This window comes from Tiliqua scincoides, chromosome 9 (assembly GCF_035046505.1).
Source record: "Tiliqua scincoides isolate rTilSci1 chromosome 9, rTilSci1.hap2, whole genome shotgun sequence".
Lineage (NCBI taxonomy): Eukaryota > Metazoa > Chordata > Lepidosauria > Squamata > Scincidae > Tiliqua > Tiliqua scincoides.
The window spans coordinates 3,942,126-3,962,043 of NC_089829.1; the positions used below are offsets into that span (position 1 = coordinate 3,942,126).

The following is a 19,918-nucleotide window of genomic DNA, read 5'->3' on the forward strand; positions in this document are numbered from 1 at the left end:
TGTATGGCAGAAAAACTGCTTGACTGAGTTCACCCCAAATAGGGTACAAGGATATCTGCAAGAGGGATCTGAAAGCCTTAGGAATGAACCTCAACAGATGGGAAACCTTGGCCTCTAGCATTCTGCTTCGAGGCAGGCTGTGCAGCATGGCCTTTCCCAGTTTGAAGAGACACTTTGCCAACAGACTGAGGCAAAGAGCCAAAAAAGGAAGGCCCATAGCCAGGGAGACAGACCAGGGACAGACTGCACTTGCTCCCAGTGTGGAAGGGATTGTCACTCCCGAATCAGCCTTTTCAGCCACACTATAGACGCTGTGCCAGAACCGCCGTTCAGAGCGCGATACCAGAGTCTTTCGAGACTGAAGGTTGCCAACCAACAAGCCAGGAGGAAAAAGAAATGGGTCTGATCCAGCCCAGTTCTAATCCCTTCTCTCCATTTTCACTTCTCCAGGGAACACCATCACCATGCCAACCGCTGCAGGGGCCAAAAAGCGCTTCTGGATCATCGAGGACATGTCTCCCTTTGGCAAACGACGCAAAACCGCGTCTTCTCGCAAGATGCTGGACGAAGGGATGATGCTGGAGGGCTTTCGGCGGTACGACCTCTACGAGGACTGCAAAGACGCCAGCTGCCAGTTCTCCTTGAAGGTCACCCACTACCACTGCACCCGGGAGAACTGCGGCTACAAGTTCTGTGGGCGCACCCACATGTACAAGCACGCACAGCACCACGACCGCGTTGACAACCTGGTGCTGGACGACTTCAAGCGCTTCAAGTCGTCGCTCAGCTGCAACTTCCCCGACTGCCAGTTTTCGGGCAACAGCACACACTTCCACTGCCTGCGCTGCGGCTTCCGCTGCACTGACAGCACCAAAGTGACCGCCCACCGTAAGCACCACGGCAAGCAGGACGTCATCAGCGCCGCTGGCTTCTGCCAGTTCAGCTCCAGCGTAGACTGCGAAGTTCCAGACTGCAAGTACAAACTCAAGTGCTCCCACTTCCACTGCACCTACCCGGGTTGCAAGCACACGGTGGTGGGCATGTCGCAGATGGACTCGCACAAGCGCAAACACGAAAAGCAGGAGCGTGGAGAGCTGCCGGCCATCTCTCCGGGCCCAGAGGGCCGCCCCCACTCGGCCCTGGAGTACGACACACAGAACTCTTCCGTCAACCTGGACAGCTCTCTCAACCTCTGCACTGATGCAAGCAGCTCCCTCTTCTTCCTGCAGAACGCCGCTGGTGTGGGCCTCAGCGATTCCCTGGACCTCAGCCAGAAGCCTCCCGAGGCAGCGGGAGGACCCCTGTGCGGTCCTGGAGAGGGTGCGGCCCACCCAGAGAGCGAGCAGGTGCCAGCCAGCTGTGGCAACGTGGAGGACGAAGATGACTCCTCTCATGATGAGGACGACGAAGAGATGAATGAGGAAGATGAGGAGGAGGAAGACGATGACGACGACGACGACGATGACGACGATGAAGAGGAGGATCTGAACACAGATTCAGAAGAGTCGCTTCCTGACACAGAGGGCATGCCTGCTAAAGATGCTCGGGAATTGGGGGAGGCTGTTTCTCCTTCTGCAGACCTCAGCGATGCTTCCAAGCCTCTGGGCGAACCAGCCCCAGCCGCCTCCCCGTAACAGACAAGTAGCAGAAGGGTTACAGTTGTTTTTAAAAACTGCTAAATGAGGACCCCGCTATTTGAGGAGAGAACAAATGCTAGGACAGCACGCGGCAAGACAGAACACCCCAACTCTGCCCCAGAAAGCGCACAAGATAAAGGGGGGGGGAGAGAATCCCAAATCTTTGGACCATGCAAAGAGAGCCTTGTGCCCGCAGGGGGAAGGGGGACAGCGGCAGAAGGGCCCGTCTGTTGGGATGCACATGTTTACAGGGTGGCAGACGGTGGTGAATCTTTTACTATTATGCAGATGCGGGTTGGGCCACGGAGAAGCAGTCTTCTCCCGGACAAATGTGCTAACAATAAGGGCAATAGTCTCCCCTCGCTTTGCCCAAACCTCTTCTTAAGGGAGGGGGAGTGGTGGTGTTCCTTTCCTTCCAACTCCTTTTTTATTTGTCCTTTAACACTCCTCCCGTTCTCAGGGAGAGGGGGCAGCTAGCATCCGATGGTGAATATTAGGGATGATAATAATAATAATGATAATAATATATTTGCAATTAAGGATTTTGTTCCTGTAAGCCACAAGCTATGTTCTTTGCCATCTGGGGGAGTGGGTGGAGGAGGGATCAGTATCACTCATATATAAATATATATTTTTTCTCTTTCTCCAGCATCAGATGAACAGGAGAAACATGGGTCTCAGGCAGCTTGGGTTGGTTGGGAAGGGGGTATTTATTGTCAGTTTAAAAAGAAAAAGAGAAAAGCATTAATGAATTGAACAGGGCTGGGAATGGGGACACTTCTCTGATCTTCCAGATCCACTTTGTTATTAAATAATAATAATCACTTTTTTAAAAAGAAAGAAAAACTTATTTATATTGCTCCTGCCTGGGCGGAGTGATCCCTTCCTGGTGGAGGCTTTGGCCAGCGGTCATGGCGGCGAAGGGTGTGAGGCGGCTGTGAAAAGATTCCTCCGTTGCAGAAGAGGGGCTTGGATTTAACCAGCACCAGCTCAGACACCGCCGTAGCCCTGAGGAAATCAGCTGTTTCCTTTCCATGCTGCAGAGTCATGTCTGAGTTGGGGAACAGGCTCTAGAGATGAACGTTCAGGATGCCCTCTGCCTCGCTGCTAATGAAGGGGGAAGGAAGAGGCAGTACCTCATGGCAGGCCTGGCTAGCACTCGGACCTCTTGGTGGTTCTTTAAAGCAGACCCCCTCCGCCCCCTTCCCCTCCCTTATCTGCAGTCCTGATTTTTGTACACTGCTTAATTATGTGTGTGCTATGAAGGTTGAAAAGGGGTGAAACTACAGCTTTAGAGGGAGCGGGTTTGGGATGGAGAAATCAAACCCGCCAGGGCCCCTCCATTTGGACTGTTGGGTCTCCTCCTGTAGAATCTCAGACAGGGCAGTACTCTTCTGAGTTCTAGTTGAGGCTGTGGTTGGCCCTGCTTACGGTTCATGAAACCAGAACTTCATTCTGGTTATACAGTTGCCCTCACTAACATGGCTTCTCAACATGCTCTCTCCCAGTACAGATAAATCTGGTGAGCCCTTTTCTTGTGGGCACCAGGGACACAGGCAGAGCTTGGCCTCTGAGGACAGCCTGGCTCTGTGGATCTCCAGCCAGGGGTCGTTCGCTTCCAACATTTAGTGGCTATTTGGAGTTGTTAAATTCTAACAAAACCAGCCACAGGAAACAACCCTCCCCTGTCATTTTAGTGCAAAAAGAAAAGGCCGAGAGCTTTATTCATCTTAGTTTTTAATTTCCCTATCAAACGATCACATACAAGTGACTTGACAGCTCAGACTTTGATCCGATAACACTTTGGGGTGTGTGATTATTATTTTTGTTTTGTTTTGATTTGGTTTGGAATTTTTTAAGGCTTGGGAAGAGGAAGGAGACGATAAAGGTAAAAAAATGCCCAGGAACAGAAAAAAAAAAAGCTGAACTATATTTTCACCCTGTAAAGGTTACTGATATATCAAAGACAACGGAGCCATACCATGATGGTGCTCTGTGAGTATCTAGTGAGAAACAGTGCCCCGAAGAACAGACCCTTCAGTACCCACTTGGGTACATATGTGCAACTGCTGCCCTCAAGTGTGGGCATTTTATCTGTTTGTCAGTGTTCAAATATTAAGGAAAAAAAGCATTAATAGGCAAAAGTCAGAGAAAGGGATCCTCACTACTCTCAACCTTGAGCTCCCCAGAAGCATTCTGAATTTGAACTTCCATTAAATAGACCTTTTTTTAAACCCACAAAAAAAAATTTTTGTCTTTGAATCATAGAAACTTCACCACACCTCCTGCCCCCCCCAAATTGGTTTATTGTGTGACTTTTAATCATGCACAAGATGTCATTTCCGTTCATTCTTAATTAGGGGCAGGAACTGTGTTTCTGGTACCATTCAGCATCTCAAGACTGTTACTAAGCAGTAGAAGTAAGGCTGAATCTCCCAACTGAATCTGACACCATTGCTACAGAGAGGTGGGCTGTAAATGATTTAAATAATTAGCAAAGAAAACTCACCCCATGTTTAGTTTTCCCTTTAGTTTTTGGCATGGCAAGGTGGTCTTCCGGATCCTCCCAGCAAGAAGAGTGTTCTTCTTTAACATCTTTAACATCATGCTTTGCCCCCCTTTGTTTCAAAGGATGGGGGGAGTTGTGCATTGTGGCTGGGTGCTCAGAAGGCCCCTGTGCCATGCCTGAAAACTAACATCAGGAGGGGCCAACTCAGCTACATCACACTGCCCAACATACCTGAGAGGATTACCACGAAAGGGTAACAGCTGCCAAAGGTTTCTAAAGAAATGGGCCTTCTCAAGGATTTTCATCCATAAGCCTTAAGCAGTTGGGGGAGATTTTGCTGATGGAGGGCCACTTGCTCCCAGCAGTACAGAGCTTATTCTGGTGGTTGCCATTTTCCCCCCAGAATGTCTTTCAGAAGGATGCTACATGTTTTCACCCCCACCCCAAAAACTCAGTGGCCAGTTTCTCCTTGGAGAACATGTGGCCCAGCCTAGAAACGGAGTATATAGAGAATGTTATCCATTGTACTTAACGGCTATCTAGTGGTTACCTACTTAAGGAAGAAGCACTTAATGTACCCTGGGTGAGGGAGTGGTGTTTAAAATGGGCTTACAAGTTCAGAACAAGCTTAAGTGCTTTGAAAACCAGTGTTTCCTAGAGCAGTGTTTTTCAACCAGTGGTACACATACTGCTGGTGGTACTTGAAGTGTTATCCAGTGGTACACGTTGCTCCCAGGGGATACCCACTGCTTGGCAGCGAGACTGCAACACAGTGCTACAAACAGCGGGAGGCTCAGCATGCAAGCCCAGCCGCTTGTCCTGAGCCTCTTATCACTGTTTGTAGAGTCATGTCTGCCCCCCCAACCCAGAAGTAACTGGTGATGACATAATCACCAGTTACTTCCAGTGGTACTTATGATAATTAGACCATGAGACATGGACAAAGGTTGAAAAACACTGTCCTAGAGCAGTTGAAACAAGCCATTTAAGCATGATTTAACTTTGCCAAAATATATGCCAGCAAACCCTTCCATAAGCCTGCATCCTCTCCAAGAATATTTCTTCTCTCAAGTCCGTTGTGCCATGCTCAGCTGCAGTAGGACAGGTAAACACAGCCCCAAGAGCTGGCATGGGAAACTGCCACTCATGGTAGCTGCCGCTGCCACAGGGCCATTGCCCAGTCTCCCAAGGAACCATAGAAGTTAGGATTCCAGCAGCTCCCAAAAGCAGGAGCAATGATGGCATTAAGATGCCAGCCTTCAGGCAGCCTGAATCAAGCCAAGGCCTCTCCTTGAGGAACAGTCATCACATCTTCTGCTGGATCAGGCAACGTGTCTGAAAGGGCTGCACTGGTGCCAGAAACTTGCCACAGGGCATCCTGGGGGGTGGCAAGAGGAGCAGAGGAAGTTCTGAAGCAAAAGCAACCCAAGCAACACTCCCCCAAGTTATTTTTGTTGAATAGGATATCGCGTCAGGAAGGCAAGGAGAACCTGTTCATCTCCAGGGTTGCTTTTCAGGAATCAGCTGGAGATGGAGGTGGATTCGTGGAGAGTCCCAGCTCTAACCCCCTACCCAATTTGCAGCAGGAAAAAAACGAAAAACAGAGCACCACAGAGCCTAGTCACCCCTCCAAAAAAGGAATAAACTCATATGAAATGTTGGGGAAGGGAAAGCGATTCTTCAGGTCGGAAAAAGTGGTGTTTTTTTCCCCTTCCTTTACAGCCCTACATTTAAAAAGGAACACACACACACACAAAACAGGAAAGACAACTGATAAGGGAGAATTCTAGCCTTTTGTAAAATCCATATTGCACACTAGGACTATAAGCCATTGCTCGCTCATGTTGACTTATAAATGTGTACTTCCCCCCCCTTTGTTTTAAATTTTTTTTTCTTTCTGTATGGGGGGGATGGGGATAGGGAGGGAGAAAAGGAGGAAGTGATGCTTGAACTACCAATGCTCTTTTTAAATGTTTTATAAATATGTATGTGTGTATATATATAAATATTAAAAATATGTATGCACATATGTATGTGTGTGTGTATATATATCTATATGTATATACCTATATATATAGATATATAGCTATATATAGGTTTTGAGACAAAAAAAATTAATGCAGAAAGTGAAAAAAACCCTAAGAACAGGACAGTGTGCTCTGATTTTACTTGAATTTGGTCTCCTCAGCACCTACATTATTAAGAACTGAATATTTTTCCACTTGAATTTAGTGCTATTAGAAATTTAATATATGTGTTCTATTTATTTGATGATTTTTTTTTTTTGCATGACTGATGCAAGGTTTGACATTTTCACTCAATAAAAACTGGAAAAAAAAACCAAACAAAAAAGTCAACCATTTACAGGTTTCTGCTGATTTTGTGGTGTTGTCCCTCTATTTAGCAGCATATTAAGATCCTTATTTGACATTTCTTGATCTCTGATTCACACAATCCTGGAAGTGAAACTTAATTATGGCAAAAGAGAGAAGTGAATCTCCCCCAGCCCACTGGGTTTAGTTAAGAAACTGGGATCAGAACAGCAGAGAGGTTGGATGGTCCAGACTGGGACCTCTTTCTAAACTTTGGAACATGCAGAATGCAATGAAACAAACTGTGTTGACATCCCTATTCTATCAAAAGTCATAGCCAAAAAACCAGGGGCAGTGGTACGCCTACCGCCCCACCTACTGCATGGGAAACTTGCCACATCATAGGGGTGATGTGCTGGCCTCCTGCACCAGTTGATGCAAGCCCTAGTGCACTATGCCCTAGTGCAAGCACTATGCCTCACTAGTTGGACAAGTGGTGTAAACTGTTTTGCAGGTATCACTAGAAACTTGAATACAATCAAGTCATAAATGAATGACCAATGAACCTTAGAGTCAGATCTGACAAGCTGAGCCTGATCAGACAAACTACACTTCCATAAAGGCTTACCAGGCCAGCCACTTGGCTCTCCTCTGCTGAAATTAAAAGGAAGGTTTTGGTTGAAGAGGAAGAAAGTGCCACACAGCGGTGAGGATGCGGTGGCGGTTTAAGTAGGAAGAGGCTTTATGTAGTGCTGATGAGCTCTAAATAGGGTCAGACCGAAAAACAACAGGGGCTTGTTTCAAATCAGACAGAACATCCAATCTATCATCCTTTTCCCCATAGGGCCTTTCCCCATAGTGTCTTTCCTCTGGGAAGTCCACAAGCAGGTCTTGAAAGTGGCAGTCCTGCCTGCAACTGGCATTCAGGGATAGACTGTCTCTGAAGCTGAAGATTCACTTTAGCCATCAAGCCATAGTCACTGAAATGTGAATTTGTCTGATTCACACATTTAAAGCCATGTAAACCAGTGGCCTTCCCCACACCCTGCAGCAGGCAATTCCATAATAATGTGTCAAGGACTGATTGTCCTGAATCTTCTACCAATCAGTCTGATTGTATGACCACTGCAGTCACCGCCACCCTTCCCACATTCGAGTATTAGGAGAGAGGACAAATATTTCTGCCCTCCACCTTCAAACAGAATCTCAAGATGCACTATTACCATCACCCACTATTTTCCTCACACCATCAGTGCACTTGCATCACATTAACAGCCCAGTCCTCAGGACAGCGGCCAAGAAATAATCCATGTGTGTCTTATTGCAACGCACATGTCTCCCACAGCCAAGGCTGCAGCAATTTCTACATAGCAGTGACACCTGTGAAACTCCAAATCTTCTCATTGCTCCACAAAAATATTTGTTAAGGATCCGAGACAGCTAATCTGTGCCATCCTCCTCCTCTGGAAAGAGCAACACACAGTATGTTGCAAAGGACAAAGTGTATATATACATCACGTACACTGCCACCCTCTCTGTGCAACTACCAAACTTGGTTATATCCTCCTGACTCAGAAACATTCAACAGAAGAGACCTACCCCAGAGCTGAGCATGCAAATATAACAGCAACCCACAAACACCATCCAGCTAAAGGGAAGTACTTTTAAGACCCCTGATTTCAGTGAAAGGTCTTCAAGCATATGCCAAACCCTCCCATTTGAAGCCACAAGGCTGAAATTTCCTTAACATTTGACTATATCGTTCCCTATGTTTTCAGAGAAGAAAAGCAGTTTGAAGTAAAACACATGTAGGAATATACTGTATATTGTGGGGGTTTTTTGTTGTTTGTTTTGGTAGTTTTTAAGAGAGAAAAAGTAGGACTGTAGCAGGAAAGTATTTCATGAAACAGTTGCTTTTAAACTCCCTTCTCCCACACAAAATATATACAGTAAGTTCAGAATGAGGGGAAATGGTATTAGCAAAATATTTCAAAGAAAAGATTCAAGTCTGCGTGTGCACAAAAACCCACATGTAAGTTGATGTCATTGTTATTTATTTATATCCCTCCTTTCTACCCGGCTAAGGAGACTTACAAATAAAATATATATAGCATAAGAACAATAAAAAAATTCAGATCACTATTAAAATATGTTTCATAAAAAAGCACCAGCCCCTCCAGTGTCAGCATACAAAAGCTTCCCTGAATAAAAAGGTCTTAAGACCCTGCTGAAAGGACTCCACAGCAGGATTTGTTCTTAGTTTCTGTTAACACTTATTTAAAAATTGTATACAATGGGGTGTATTTGTTTTTCCAGTTTAATCTAGGATATATTCAGCCAATAGCTGGTTTTCAACCTTATGGAAATAAATGCTGGTCCCAGATTACAAAATGGAGCATCTGTTTTTAACAATGGCCAAGTTTAGCCATAATGGCTTCAAGCATGGTTTAGTATTCTGTGAATGAAATTCAGGCTCATGACTTCTCCCCTCACATGCTCATGTTTCATTCTGCAGCAAACCACAGTTTGCCATTGCATCCCAACTGGGTAAACTGGTTTGTGCAAACCATCCCGTGAAACCACCATTTGATCACGGAAAGAACCCAATGCCCACATCTCATTTATGGTTTGTAAAGAACCAGTTTTGCCTACTTGGGATGCGATGGCAAACTTAAGGCCAAGAAATTGAAGAAGGCACAAGAAGAAAAGGGAGGGGGGAACATACAAGTCCCAGGCTGGTTCACAGAATGCCAAACCAGAGTTGGATCATTTGTTGCATCTGAATCAGTCCTGATGCACCTATATTTGAGGAGACAAGAAATGCTCCTGTAAGCTACTCTTACATTTTAAATTCCTACTCAGCAAGGGGCACATGCTCTAGGAACAAGTGTTCAAGCACCACCACACCTTGGCCTTATTGCAAGTACACAAAAAGGACAACATCTCATTGACCCTTGTCACACTTAGGAAGGAAGGAATGCAAAGGAGTCCCAGCCAGACTTTGCCAGGGATCCCTGAACCATTAGCACAGACCATGTCAAACTAAGCCTGCTGGCTTGGCAGCGTTCTGTGCCTCGCTAGCAAAGGGGGATTACAGTTTCAAACCCCCCCCCAGTTGTGCCCCTGCCATCCTGTTCTTCAGATGTCATTATCTGAACATGCTCCTAATCCGACCTCGGAGCACAGAGTTTTGTTCTCACTGGAGCTGTGCCTGTAGCAGTTGCAATATTTTTACATTAATGCTTTCTGAGCAGAAAGAAACAAGAGGTGCACAAACCACAACAACCCACAGCTCGCCAGGCACCCGCTGGGACTTGCTCCACTCTCTCTGTAAGGCTCCCACTGAGCTTCAATAAAAAGGAGTGACTACTTTATGAGCGAGAAAAAGGCAAGATCAACAAATCCACACACAGCCTGCAGGTTGTAGCAGGAGATGCTGGCCAAGAGGCTGAGCCCAGGTTTGAGGTGGTGCATGGCATTACCCCCCACCCCCCGCTACACACACACACACACACACACACACACACACACACACACACACACCCTACTTGGAAGCCATGCAATAGAAGACGGGAACAGGTCAACTGTTGCAACAAGTTTGTGTCTTCTGGAAGACTTTACAAGCGTATTGCTGGAGTGAAGTAAATCTCTGGCCAAAGGGAAGCGTGTGGGGGCTGCCCCAAACAAGCCGCGGCTTTGCATTGTACCTGAGCCCTGCCACTGCCTTCAGCTGAACTACAAAAAGCAAACTTGCTTCCAAGGGAGCCTGTAGTCACTGAGAATCAGAGAAAAAGTTGGCCAGTCTGTGGAGATGAGAAAATGTACACACAGAAACTTGCAAAAGGCCATTTAGCAGCAGGGGAATGAAACCCTCATACTGAGGATCCTTGCCCAAGCCCCTTGTCCCATCATCGCACCGTCCAATGCTGTATTGGATTCATTGACAATCACCTGCGTGGCACACATTTACAATACAGGACAGCATTTGATCTGTCCATTAGACTTACACTAGCAAAACATAACTGCCCTACTGTATGTCATCAACAGTTCAAACTAGCCCTCAGCAGCTGCAAGGGAAGCACTATGCCTTCATGTCCGTGTTCATGTACCTGCATCAGTGTAGCCAGGTTGAAAGCACCCTCTAATCAGATTCGGGGGTGGGGGGTGCTAGTGATATCACACCAGCTGGTGAGTACTATTGAATGGACAAAACAAATTTTGATGTGGAGCCCCACAGCAACAGGGTGGCAAAATATCCAGGGAAAATCCTAATTTTTTTTCAGAAGAATTTCCCCAGTTCTTCCAGTGGAAAATCTGCAATATTTAAGTTAAATACAGGTTGGGCATCCTTTATCCTAAATGCTTGGGACTAAAAGTGGTTTGGATATTAGACTTTTCTGTAATTTGGAATATTTGCATGGGATATTGAGAGGGATAATCTTGTAGATGGGGCCCAAGTCTAAACACAACATTCATATACCCCTTATACACATATCCTGAAGGTAATTTTATACAATATTTTAGATAATTTTGTGCATGAAAAAAGGTTTGTGCATGAAACATAGTTTGTGATTTTATTTCTTTAGGCAAAATTTTTTTTAAAGTCATGTTGGCCCTCAAAAAAGTTCCATATTTTGGAATATTCCGTATTTTCGTATTCCGTATATAAGAAGTGCTCAACCTGTACTTTTAAGAACAGTGTATAAAAATAATATTGTAACTGCCAATCTCCTGCCACACCAACTTCTTCTTGTTGGCATCCTTCAGTCTCGGAAGACTATGGTGTCACACTCTGAATGGTGGTTCTGGAACAGAGTATCCTCTCCAGTGCGTGAAGCCTGGGTAAAGTAGGTATGGAGGATAGGCTGTTACCCATGCAGCAAATCCCCCCTCTCCACGTCGCTGAAATGGTCCAATGGAAAGGCAGAGGCCAATATGGTTGGTTCCAGCGGCGTTGCAGGAGTTGCCAGAACGTGACTGTGTTCAGCCATGAACTGCCTGAGAGACTCCGGCTCCGGATTTTGCCTCGAGGTTGACTCCTGAAGCCTTTTCCATAACTGGATGTAGCCACAAGGCAGTGGAGGTTTGGGATCAGAGTTTTCCTTCTCTCAGATGAGCTGCCTTCCCAGGCTGACGAGTCCCATCTACCCGGTGGCTGTTTAGTCGCCTCTTACGACAAGTACAGCCAAACTGAAGGCCTATTCTTATCCCCAGCCCACACCAACTTAGCCCTCCTTTTTCAGGCGGATGGGAAGAGGTGGAGTGGCAGTGTGCCAACAGTGCACATTAAATGTTGTATCAAAAGGATATACTAAAATACTAGGTCTGAGACCCTCCAAAACTTGAGCCTTGGGTTGAGAGCCCAGCCCAAGCTTATGTTCTACCAGCATAAGCTGGCGAGCCTGCAATGGCTCTTGAAATATGAGTCTCAGGCCAAAAACCTAAGAACCCTAATTTAGGTGTGTGTGCATTAGTGACATGGCACATGGCACTAATGACATGGCACATTCAAAGAGATTTAACTTTGGAAGCCCTGAGGGAGGAGCTGAATCCTGAAGAATTACAACTCTAGCAGCTCACGCTAACAGATCACCAATGGACAGCGAGAAGCACCCCCAAAATGACTCTCCTGAATAATTAGGGACAATGGGAGTATATTCACATCACCGCCAGTCCACATTTGAAGGGCAGCAGTGTTTCCAGTACTCTGAAGTTTAGAATGGGGGGATCAGGGCCACCCTTCCCACTAGGATAGGATAACGAAGTCCCCCTGGGGTGCTACTGTGGATGGCAGTGCAGGGCTTTGCCAAAGCAACTTGCTGCAGCTCAGATCTGCATATTCCCCCCAGGTACCAAAACTGTTGAACCATCTCCCAAGAAAACAGCCTTTCTAAATGCATCTCAAAGAATGACAGCACAGGAGCTGGCCTCAAAAGCGCACAAAGACCTGCCAGCCAGTAAACTGTACGAAGTTTAAGAGCAATCCTAACCTGCCACTGAGCTGACTGAGGGTGTCGCAAACATGCTGGAAAGCCTGTTTGCAGTACCCAGAGAGTAAGCAGCACTGATGAGGAGACCTGCCAGTGGGCTGGCTGCCAGCTGAGGTAAGAGATGCAGCAGAGCGGCAGCAGGAGAGTAGAATGGAGGTGGGCAGGGGGCATTTCTAGAGAGGGGAGGGCAGAGCAGGGGCATATCGGGCCCAGGAGAGGGGCAGGATCAGTGGAGCAGGCCTCCACTATATCCTAACCCCCTTCCTGGGCCTGAACATCCCTCACGGGGTGGCTCTGACTAGCTAGCACAGATCCAAGTAGCCCTATTGGACAGGCTGGGGCGTTACTCAGGGTAAGGGGAAAATAACCTGAAGAGACATCCAGTCTGCTGCTGAGCCGTGTGGAGCAGCCATGTGGGCCCCGCTGTGCCAGCACAACGCAGGATTGGGCTGTTGATTAAGTGATGAATTAAATTTGTACATGGGTAAAAGTAATTGGTCAGGAAAAATACTCTTAGGAGAGGCAATCCTTTCTGCATAATGGAGAAGGGGTATTATAAGAACCCTCTTATAAGAACTGCAGGTGACAAGTATTTCAACCCTTCTGCCTGATCAAACCATTTTAAATCGAGACCATAAATGCTGCACCCTAACCGCAAGGCACCCTGTGAGATGTGGCATCGGAGTCAGATATTTCTCCTGATATAGCCATGGCTTGTACATGTCTCTCCTCCAAGACTTTATGCAGAAAGCACTCAAAGCTGACGTTTACAGGAACTTGGATGGCTGTGTGTACAGGAGAGAATTACACCAGACACATTGTTTCCCTCCTTCTCCTCTGTTTTTCACATGAATCTTTCATTGTAGTTTCTTGCCAACTACCAGCACAAGTCTAAAGGCAGCACCTGGCAAACAGGAATCTGAAACAACCCAGCAAAGAACAGTGCAACTTGCATCAGCCAGCCACACCTTAAAGGCGCACAATGCTCCAACTAGCACCCTGAGAGACGCTCCTCACACTTTGCTTGGCAGAGTTGAGTGTTTGGCACTGCCAGCACCTCCTACACCCAGTCAGAGGTCATTCCATGAGTTTTGCAACTCCTTGGGAAAAGAGAGTTGCAAGGCCTGTGGGATCTCTGAGCAAGCAGTTCCTAGAAATGGACCCACAAAACTAGTCTCAGGACTGTGGGGTGGGAGCAAGCAAAAGCTTGCCAACACTTCCTGCCTTGAACAGGGCAACTCCTAGAGCAGTGGTCTTCAACCTGCGAGTCTGACCCCAATGGGGTTGCAAAGCCTCATTTGGTGGGTTGCGGTAGCCAGTGCAAGAGAGGACTTGGAGCCAGCACTGCCTGATCAAAACTGAGTTCTTGATATAATCTGCACAGCTTCTTCTCACTGTCTTACCTTGCAGCTCCTAGGCTGGCCCTGCTCAGGCTGCTACCTCACAGGGTTGTTGTGAAGACACAAGAGGTCAGAGGAAATGGGATGGGTGGGGCAGGGGGTGAGCGGATTGGTCCTGAGATCAGCAGTGGGTGGGATCTGCAGTGGGCCCACATACTTTATTTGCATCATGGCATGAAGAAGGGTGAAGACCACCATCCTAGAAAATACTGCATTTTGAAATACTGTTTGTACTGCTGATTTTATTGCACAAAAATGTATACCCTGCCTTTCTTCTCTGGCAGGGAGACGCCCACAGCAGCTAAGAATAAAATTTTAAAACAACAACAAGAGCAATTGAAAAATCCAAAACAAAATTTAAGCAAATGCAAGAAACAAAGAGAGTGAGCATAAATCTTTAAACAGAAACTCAAAGAAGAATATTTTTCCTGATCTATACTAAACACAACTGACAAAACACATCACGTTTATGTTAGATGCCATATGCATATCGAAAATGTTTCCCAATAGCCAAAAATAGTTGGCTTGGGGAACCAGGGAGGAAATTCAATAAAGCACACTTAATGGGGTTTAAATGGTATATTTGCATCTCTGTCTGGAGCAGGCTCTTATTGGAATGCTTGTCAATAAGATATAAGTCAGTGGCATACGTTTCCCTGCTATTGTAAGGCAGAAAAGTGAGATTGTTGAGAAACATACTTTAGCACAGAAAGTGCAGGAAGGGTCAAGCCAAATGGTCAGGGGGCTGCAGCACCTTCTTCATGAGGAAAGACCAACACATTTGAGGCCTTTTATTGTAGAAAAAAAGGCACCTGGGGATGAACAGAGGGGAAGGAACTATTTTTTCTTAAATTATTGCAATCATTCTCTTGATCAGGCCGGAGTTTGATCTAGTGCTGACACACAAGCCTGAAAGTATTTCATCACCATTCCCATTATGTACTGGTACTACACATTAGTCGAGAAGGGAAAACCTTTTGCACATGCCTCAAAGCCCTCTTTTTTATTATAATAATAATAATAATAATAATAATAATAATAATAATAATAATAATAATAATAATAGTCGTTTATTTTTCATGCTGCAGGCTGAGTCCCAGCGCTGAAAATGAGCATAGCTACAATTCCCGGCTGAAGTTTTACATGCAGCTAGTTATCCTTTATTTTGCAAGGGATTTATTCTGAGTATTCCTGTGAAGAACTTTTTGTTCTCTCTGTCGGCACAGGCTGAAAAAAAGGTTCTTGCACCTGAGAGCCAGGGTAGGGGAGGTCCCCAAGGCTGAGCAATTGTCCTTGAATCCAAGACTGCAGAGCTGAAACAGGGATGGCTTTTCCTCCTTTTTGGCAGAGAACTTTTTAAAACAAACACACTGAAGAAACACTGAGGATTTAAGTAAACAGCAGAAGATTTATCGGACAGGCAAGCTAAGGAGTCACTCCCATACCCTCCTCCTCACAGTCGCTACTCAGAGTTCACTTTGTCCTTCACCAAAAGCAGTGCTGCATCAATGCAACAACAAAAAAATTAGAGGCCTGCCTTGTCTGGAAGCCCACTTGCGGCAGTGAAGGACCCAGAAATTAAACCATTATTTTGAATGGAGCTTTTTTTTCACATACCTTTCCCATTACCTCTTGGTCTATATGCCCCAGACAGAGAGATCTGGGGCTGCTAAATAACATTAATAACCCTTGCAGATACCTTTCTTAGAACGAACTCTCGAAATAAGGAGCAAGTTTTTGAATTCACACAAGACTATTCTTCAAGCTAGATGTTAAGTTTAAAAAAAAGCAAGAGGGGGGACGGAGAAAGGTCATTGCTGGGTGTGAGGCCAAAGCCACAAAGCCTACAGGCTGTAATCATTTTAAAACTGGATGAGTCCATTACACAGACTTAATTAGTCGGGTTGCTGCAAGACATGCAGGGATGAAGCAGCAGCTATTTAAACCCTGTAACGTGCTATTATGGCACTTCAAACTATGGCCACTACACATGAGTAAAAGCAAGTCTTTTACTCTTTAACTGCCCGTCATGTGGTTAACGTAACATGGCAGTTCGAGCCTCAAATTCTTGATGATGAAGTGCCACAGTTCATGCCTGCCAGGAAAAACATTTGGACTGAGCTGTAGTGTGGGGCCTGGTGGTGGTGGAGAAGAAAAGGCAGTCTAGGAGGCCTGGCCTTAACACTAGGCAAGGGAATGCATTATAAATAGTGAGGGTTGAACGCACTTTGCACATGACTAAAAGTACACTTCACAGAGCCCTACTATGAAAATGAATTCCAGGAGGACTCTTAAAAATCAGTTCTGCATTTTTCCTGCTGAGGCTGACACCTGATATTCAAAGCAGGTTAAACCTTATTTTGGAAGATGAAGCCCTACAAAGTCTTGTTACGTGGCCAACAGCCCGAAGGAACCAATATGGCTTCTATATTCCTCCTCTGGTCTGTTATTCCATACCAACAAGTCCTAAAATACAGGCCCCTAAACATGAGTACCTCAGGGCATAAATAAATGCAAAAATGTTTAAAAGTTTCATTTTCAATTTCATTTCAATCTGAAATGAAATTAGAAAGACAAAAAATCTGTGTTATCTGCCCCATATTGGTCCTTTTGGATGAGGAAAAACATAAACTGCCGACCCTTAAGAATTCATAGAGGCAGATCTGATAATGCCTGTTCCTCTGGGAAGGCTATTCAATTTCCCTTTCTGAGGCAATTTTCTGAAGTAATTCTGGCTCAGTTCAAGAATGTGATAGTTTTCATGTGAACACAGCCACATGCACACCCACAAAGAAAGATCACGTTCTCAAGCCATGCCGCGATTACCTCAGAAAGGAAAACCAAGAGTCTTCCCAGAGGAAAATGGTGTCACCAGATCCACCACCTTGAACACACAAGGGCTGGATTTCCCCCAAAAAGGGGGAAATTAATTCTAGCTGCCTACAGTGGCCCTACACCAAGCTGAGCGCTTCAAGTGCTGTTTTCTGGGACGACACATCAGTGCCCTTCAAAATGAACTACATTCCCCCCCCCCATGTCACTACATTGGTGAGGTAAGAAAGGGCTTCTTAGCCCTACAGCCTTTTATTAATGACAACACAGCCCTTATTCTCTACAAAACACACCCACTCTTTAAAAAAAAAAGGAATTAAGGAAAAAATTCAGTCACTGTTCTTCACCAATTGATCAAAATAGATCAGTGGTTCTCAAACCGCTTTTGCCCAGGACCCACTTTTTAGAATAACACAGGCCTACAAAACTGAGGGTCAGAAAAGTTTTCCCCAAACTTTAAGGTGGTTTGATATGAATTTGGGGTGCTCATTCCAAAAATGGCCTCCGTTTTGCCCTATCACATCTAGTTTTGGAGATATAGTATAGCCTCATTAATGAATGGTTCAAGCAGCTTCCTCATGAGGAAGGTATAGGCCTCATGAGGAAGCTCTTGAACCATTCACTAAAGAGGCTATACTACATCTCCAAAACTAGACATGATAGGGCAAAACGGATGCCATTTTTGGAATCGGCACCCCAAATATACCCAGGAATTGGTGTAACATTTAAGGAAGCAAAATGTGTGTTGGCCCACCAGAAGTGATGTCATTAGCCTGGAAGTGACCAGAAGTGACATCATCAAACAGGAAAATTTTTTAACAATCCTAGGCTGCAATCCTATCCACACTTACCCAGGAGTAAGCCCCACTGACTATCATTGTTAAAAGCACATACATTGTAGCCTGTTAGAAGTACAGATCTGTCACATTTCCTCACATACAATGGGAGCATCAAGTTTAATATACAAAAAATAAAACATTGAAATGAATATTGAGCCACCTGAAATTGGCTCAAGACCCACCTAGTGGGTTTAAGAAACACTGTTTAAGAAACAGTGAAATAGACATACACTGTGAGAATAAATTATGTCTGACTGAACCCCTGGTTTTCCTGAGGGGTGCACCTATAGGGCTTAGGAGAGAGAAGCAGGGAGGTATTCTCTCAAGCTTCGCTACAGCTCTTGCAAAGTGTGTGTGGAGATTTCTTATCCTGAGAGACAAGTTACAAAAAACTACAAAAAATAAAGTGTTGCTGAGAGTCGGATAATCTCCTTTTCTAGAAAGGGACTTACTGGGACTTGCAGCTGCTCACTTCTACCCCATTTCAAATATTTTTACCTTATTTGGATGAAATATATTATTTTTCTAATGAAAGGAAAAGGGTTTTTTTTTCCATTTCTCCAAAGAGCTGGTTTTCCCCTTTAGTCCAGCTGGTGCCTTTATTAGGTTAATTTCTGCTCCCTTTAGAAACGGATGAGACTATTTTTCTTCCCCTCGCCTGGGAGAACGCAATGCCAGGCACATCCAGTTCAGGAGTCCCACCGCACATGCGCCTTACAACGCCTGTTTTGTCCTGTTGTTATCTCCAGGTTATGTCCCTTACAATTATTTTCTATCAAGGTTAAACTCCATACTTTGACTTATCCACCACGGTGAATTTGAGGAGTCTGTCTTGACCACGGCTTTTCTTTCTCCCCTGGAAGAGCACCTGTGCTTGTGAACATTCAGGCAGGAATTCAACGGGTGCATCTTCAGTTGGATTTCTCCCCACCATGCATCTGTTAAAGGCCAGTGTGGCATGGAGTGTCAGCCTCAAAGCCAGAGAGACATGGGTTCAAATCCCCTCAGAGCCATGAAGCTCACCTTGGGCTCATTGTTCTCTCTCAGGCTAATGTACCTCACAGGATTGTTGTGAGGATAAAATGGAGTGAGGGGGCACCTACACCACCCTATGCGACTTAGGGCACAATCCAGAGGCGCCCCTGGGCCGGCGCATGTCCCTTGCCTCCTTAGGAGTCAGCAAGGCCAGGCCAATGGAGTTAGGGAGCCTTGCATCAGCCCAGCTGGGCCAACGCAAGGCTCTGTGGTGGGCAAGGAGGAGGTGGGGAGGAGCGAGCCACCATAACCACAGTTTCTTCAGAGCCCAGAACAAGTGCCTGCCCACTGAACTGTGCTGCCCAAATTTCCATGTGCAAAAGCCCTCCAAAAAGAGTGAAGTCATTGCATTTGGCCAGCACACATTAAAAGGAACAGCTTAAAGCCCAAAGTGTGAACAAACGAAACACCATTGGTTATGCATAGCCTGATGCATGGCCCCAAATCGGCTAATTTGAGGTTCTCTGTTTCATCCTCAGTCAAACCATCACATTGTTAGGCCTGGTTGTGGAACTCAATTTAAGAACAAAAATTGGAGGCTAGTGTAGTCAGTGGCAGTGGCAAATGCACCTTCTCGGGGGGGCTCTGGGACAAAAGCTCTGTAAACCCTCTCCCAATGGTGCAGTCCCCTCACGGTGCACAAGGTGTGTGCCAGCAACCCCCCAGTGCCTGGGAACAGTGGACAGGTGACAGTTTTCCTGTACTGCCACCAGCCTAGTCATGGGGCAGTACTGTGCCTAGTGCTGCTGCCCCATGAACCCCACAGCCTTCTGGGCAAATTACTGAGTGATTTGCAAAGTGGTGCTAGGACAGTTCAATGCTCCCATTACTCGCACTGCCTTCTGGTAAGCCAGCCAGGAGGACCCAATGGGGAGGCTTGCTGCGGAGCGAATAACAGAAATAGGCCATTTTCTTTCTTTCCCTGCTGATACTTAACAATTTCCCCAGTTTCCCTGACGCAGTGCTGGGGGACAGCACATCCAGGAATGGTTAAATGGCGTGGGGGAATCAGACAGTACATCACTCACCCACAATGGCCACTTCCCTGACTCAGCAGGCAGTGCAGGAGCAGTGGTACTAATGGGCCCTCCCTGCCTCCAAGGGTCCTTAGTGCGCCACTTGTGGAGCCACCACAAGTACTGGTAAAGGGTACTGGTACATCCACAGTATAGCCCCCTTTAAGTGAGGTTCAAAATGTCTCTCCGCACTAGTGCGCCAAATGCCCACTAAACAGGAAATGCACACAAGTCTGAACTCACCTTTGGGAGGCCAACAGCCAGCCCCATAAGCGGCGTCAGTGTCCTGGTTCCTTGGGGTCTCTTCTGCAAAATGCCCTGTTGCCCAAGGGCCTGCACATTCTGCTG

The 19,918-nt window shown here is 46.0% G+C and overlaps 1 protein-coding gene across 5 annotated transcripts in view; it reads left to right on the plus strand.

The window, feature by feature from the left end:
• CASZ1 (castor zinc finger 1) overlaps positions 1–6,470 on the plus strand; it is a 299,498-nt gene extending 293,028 nt beyond the window's left edge. For all 5 annotated transcript variants that reach the window (XM_066636960.1, XM_066636963.1, XM_066636962.1 and 2 more), the window contains one exon: positions 451–6,470. In XM_066636960.1, the coding sequence (XP_066493057.1) occupies positions 451–1,634 (1,184 nt within the window). In that variant the 3' untranslated portion in view covers positions 1,635–6,470. The remainder of the gene's footprint in view (positions 1–450) is intronic.
• Positions 6,471–19,918: the final 13,448 nt, after the last annotated feature.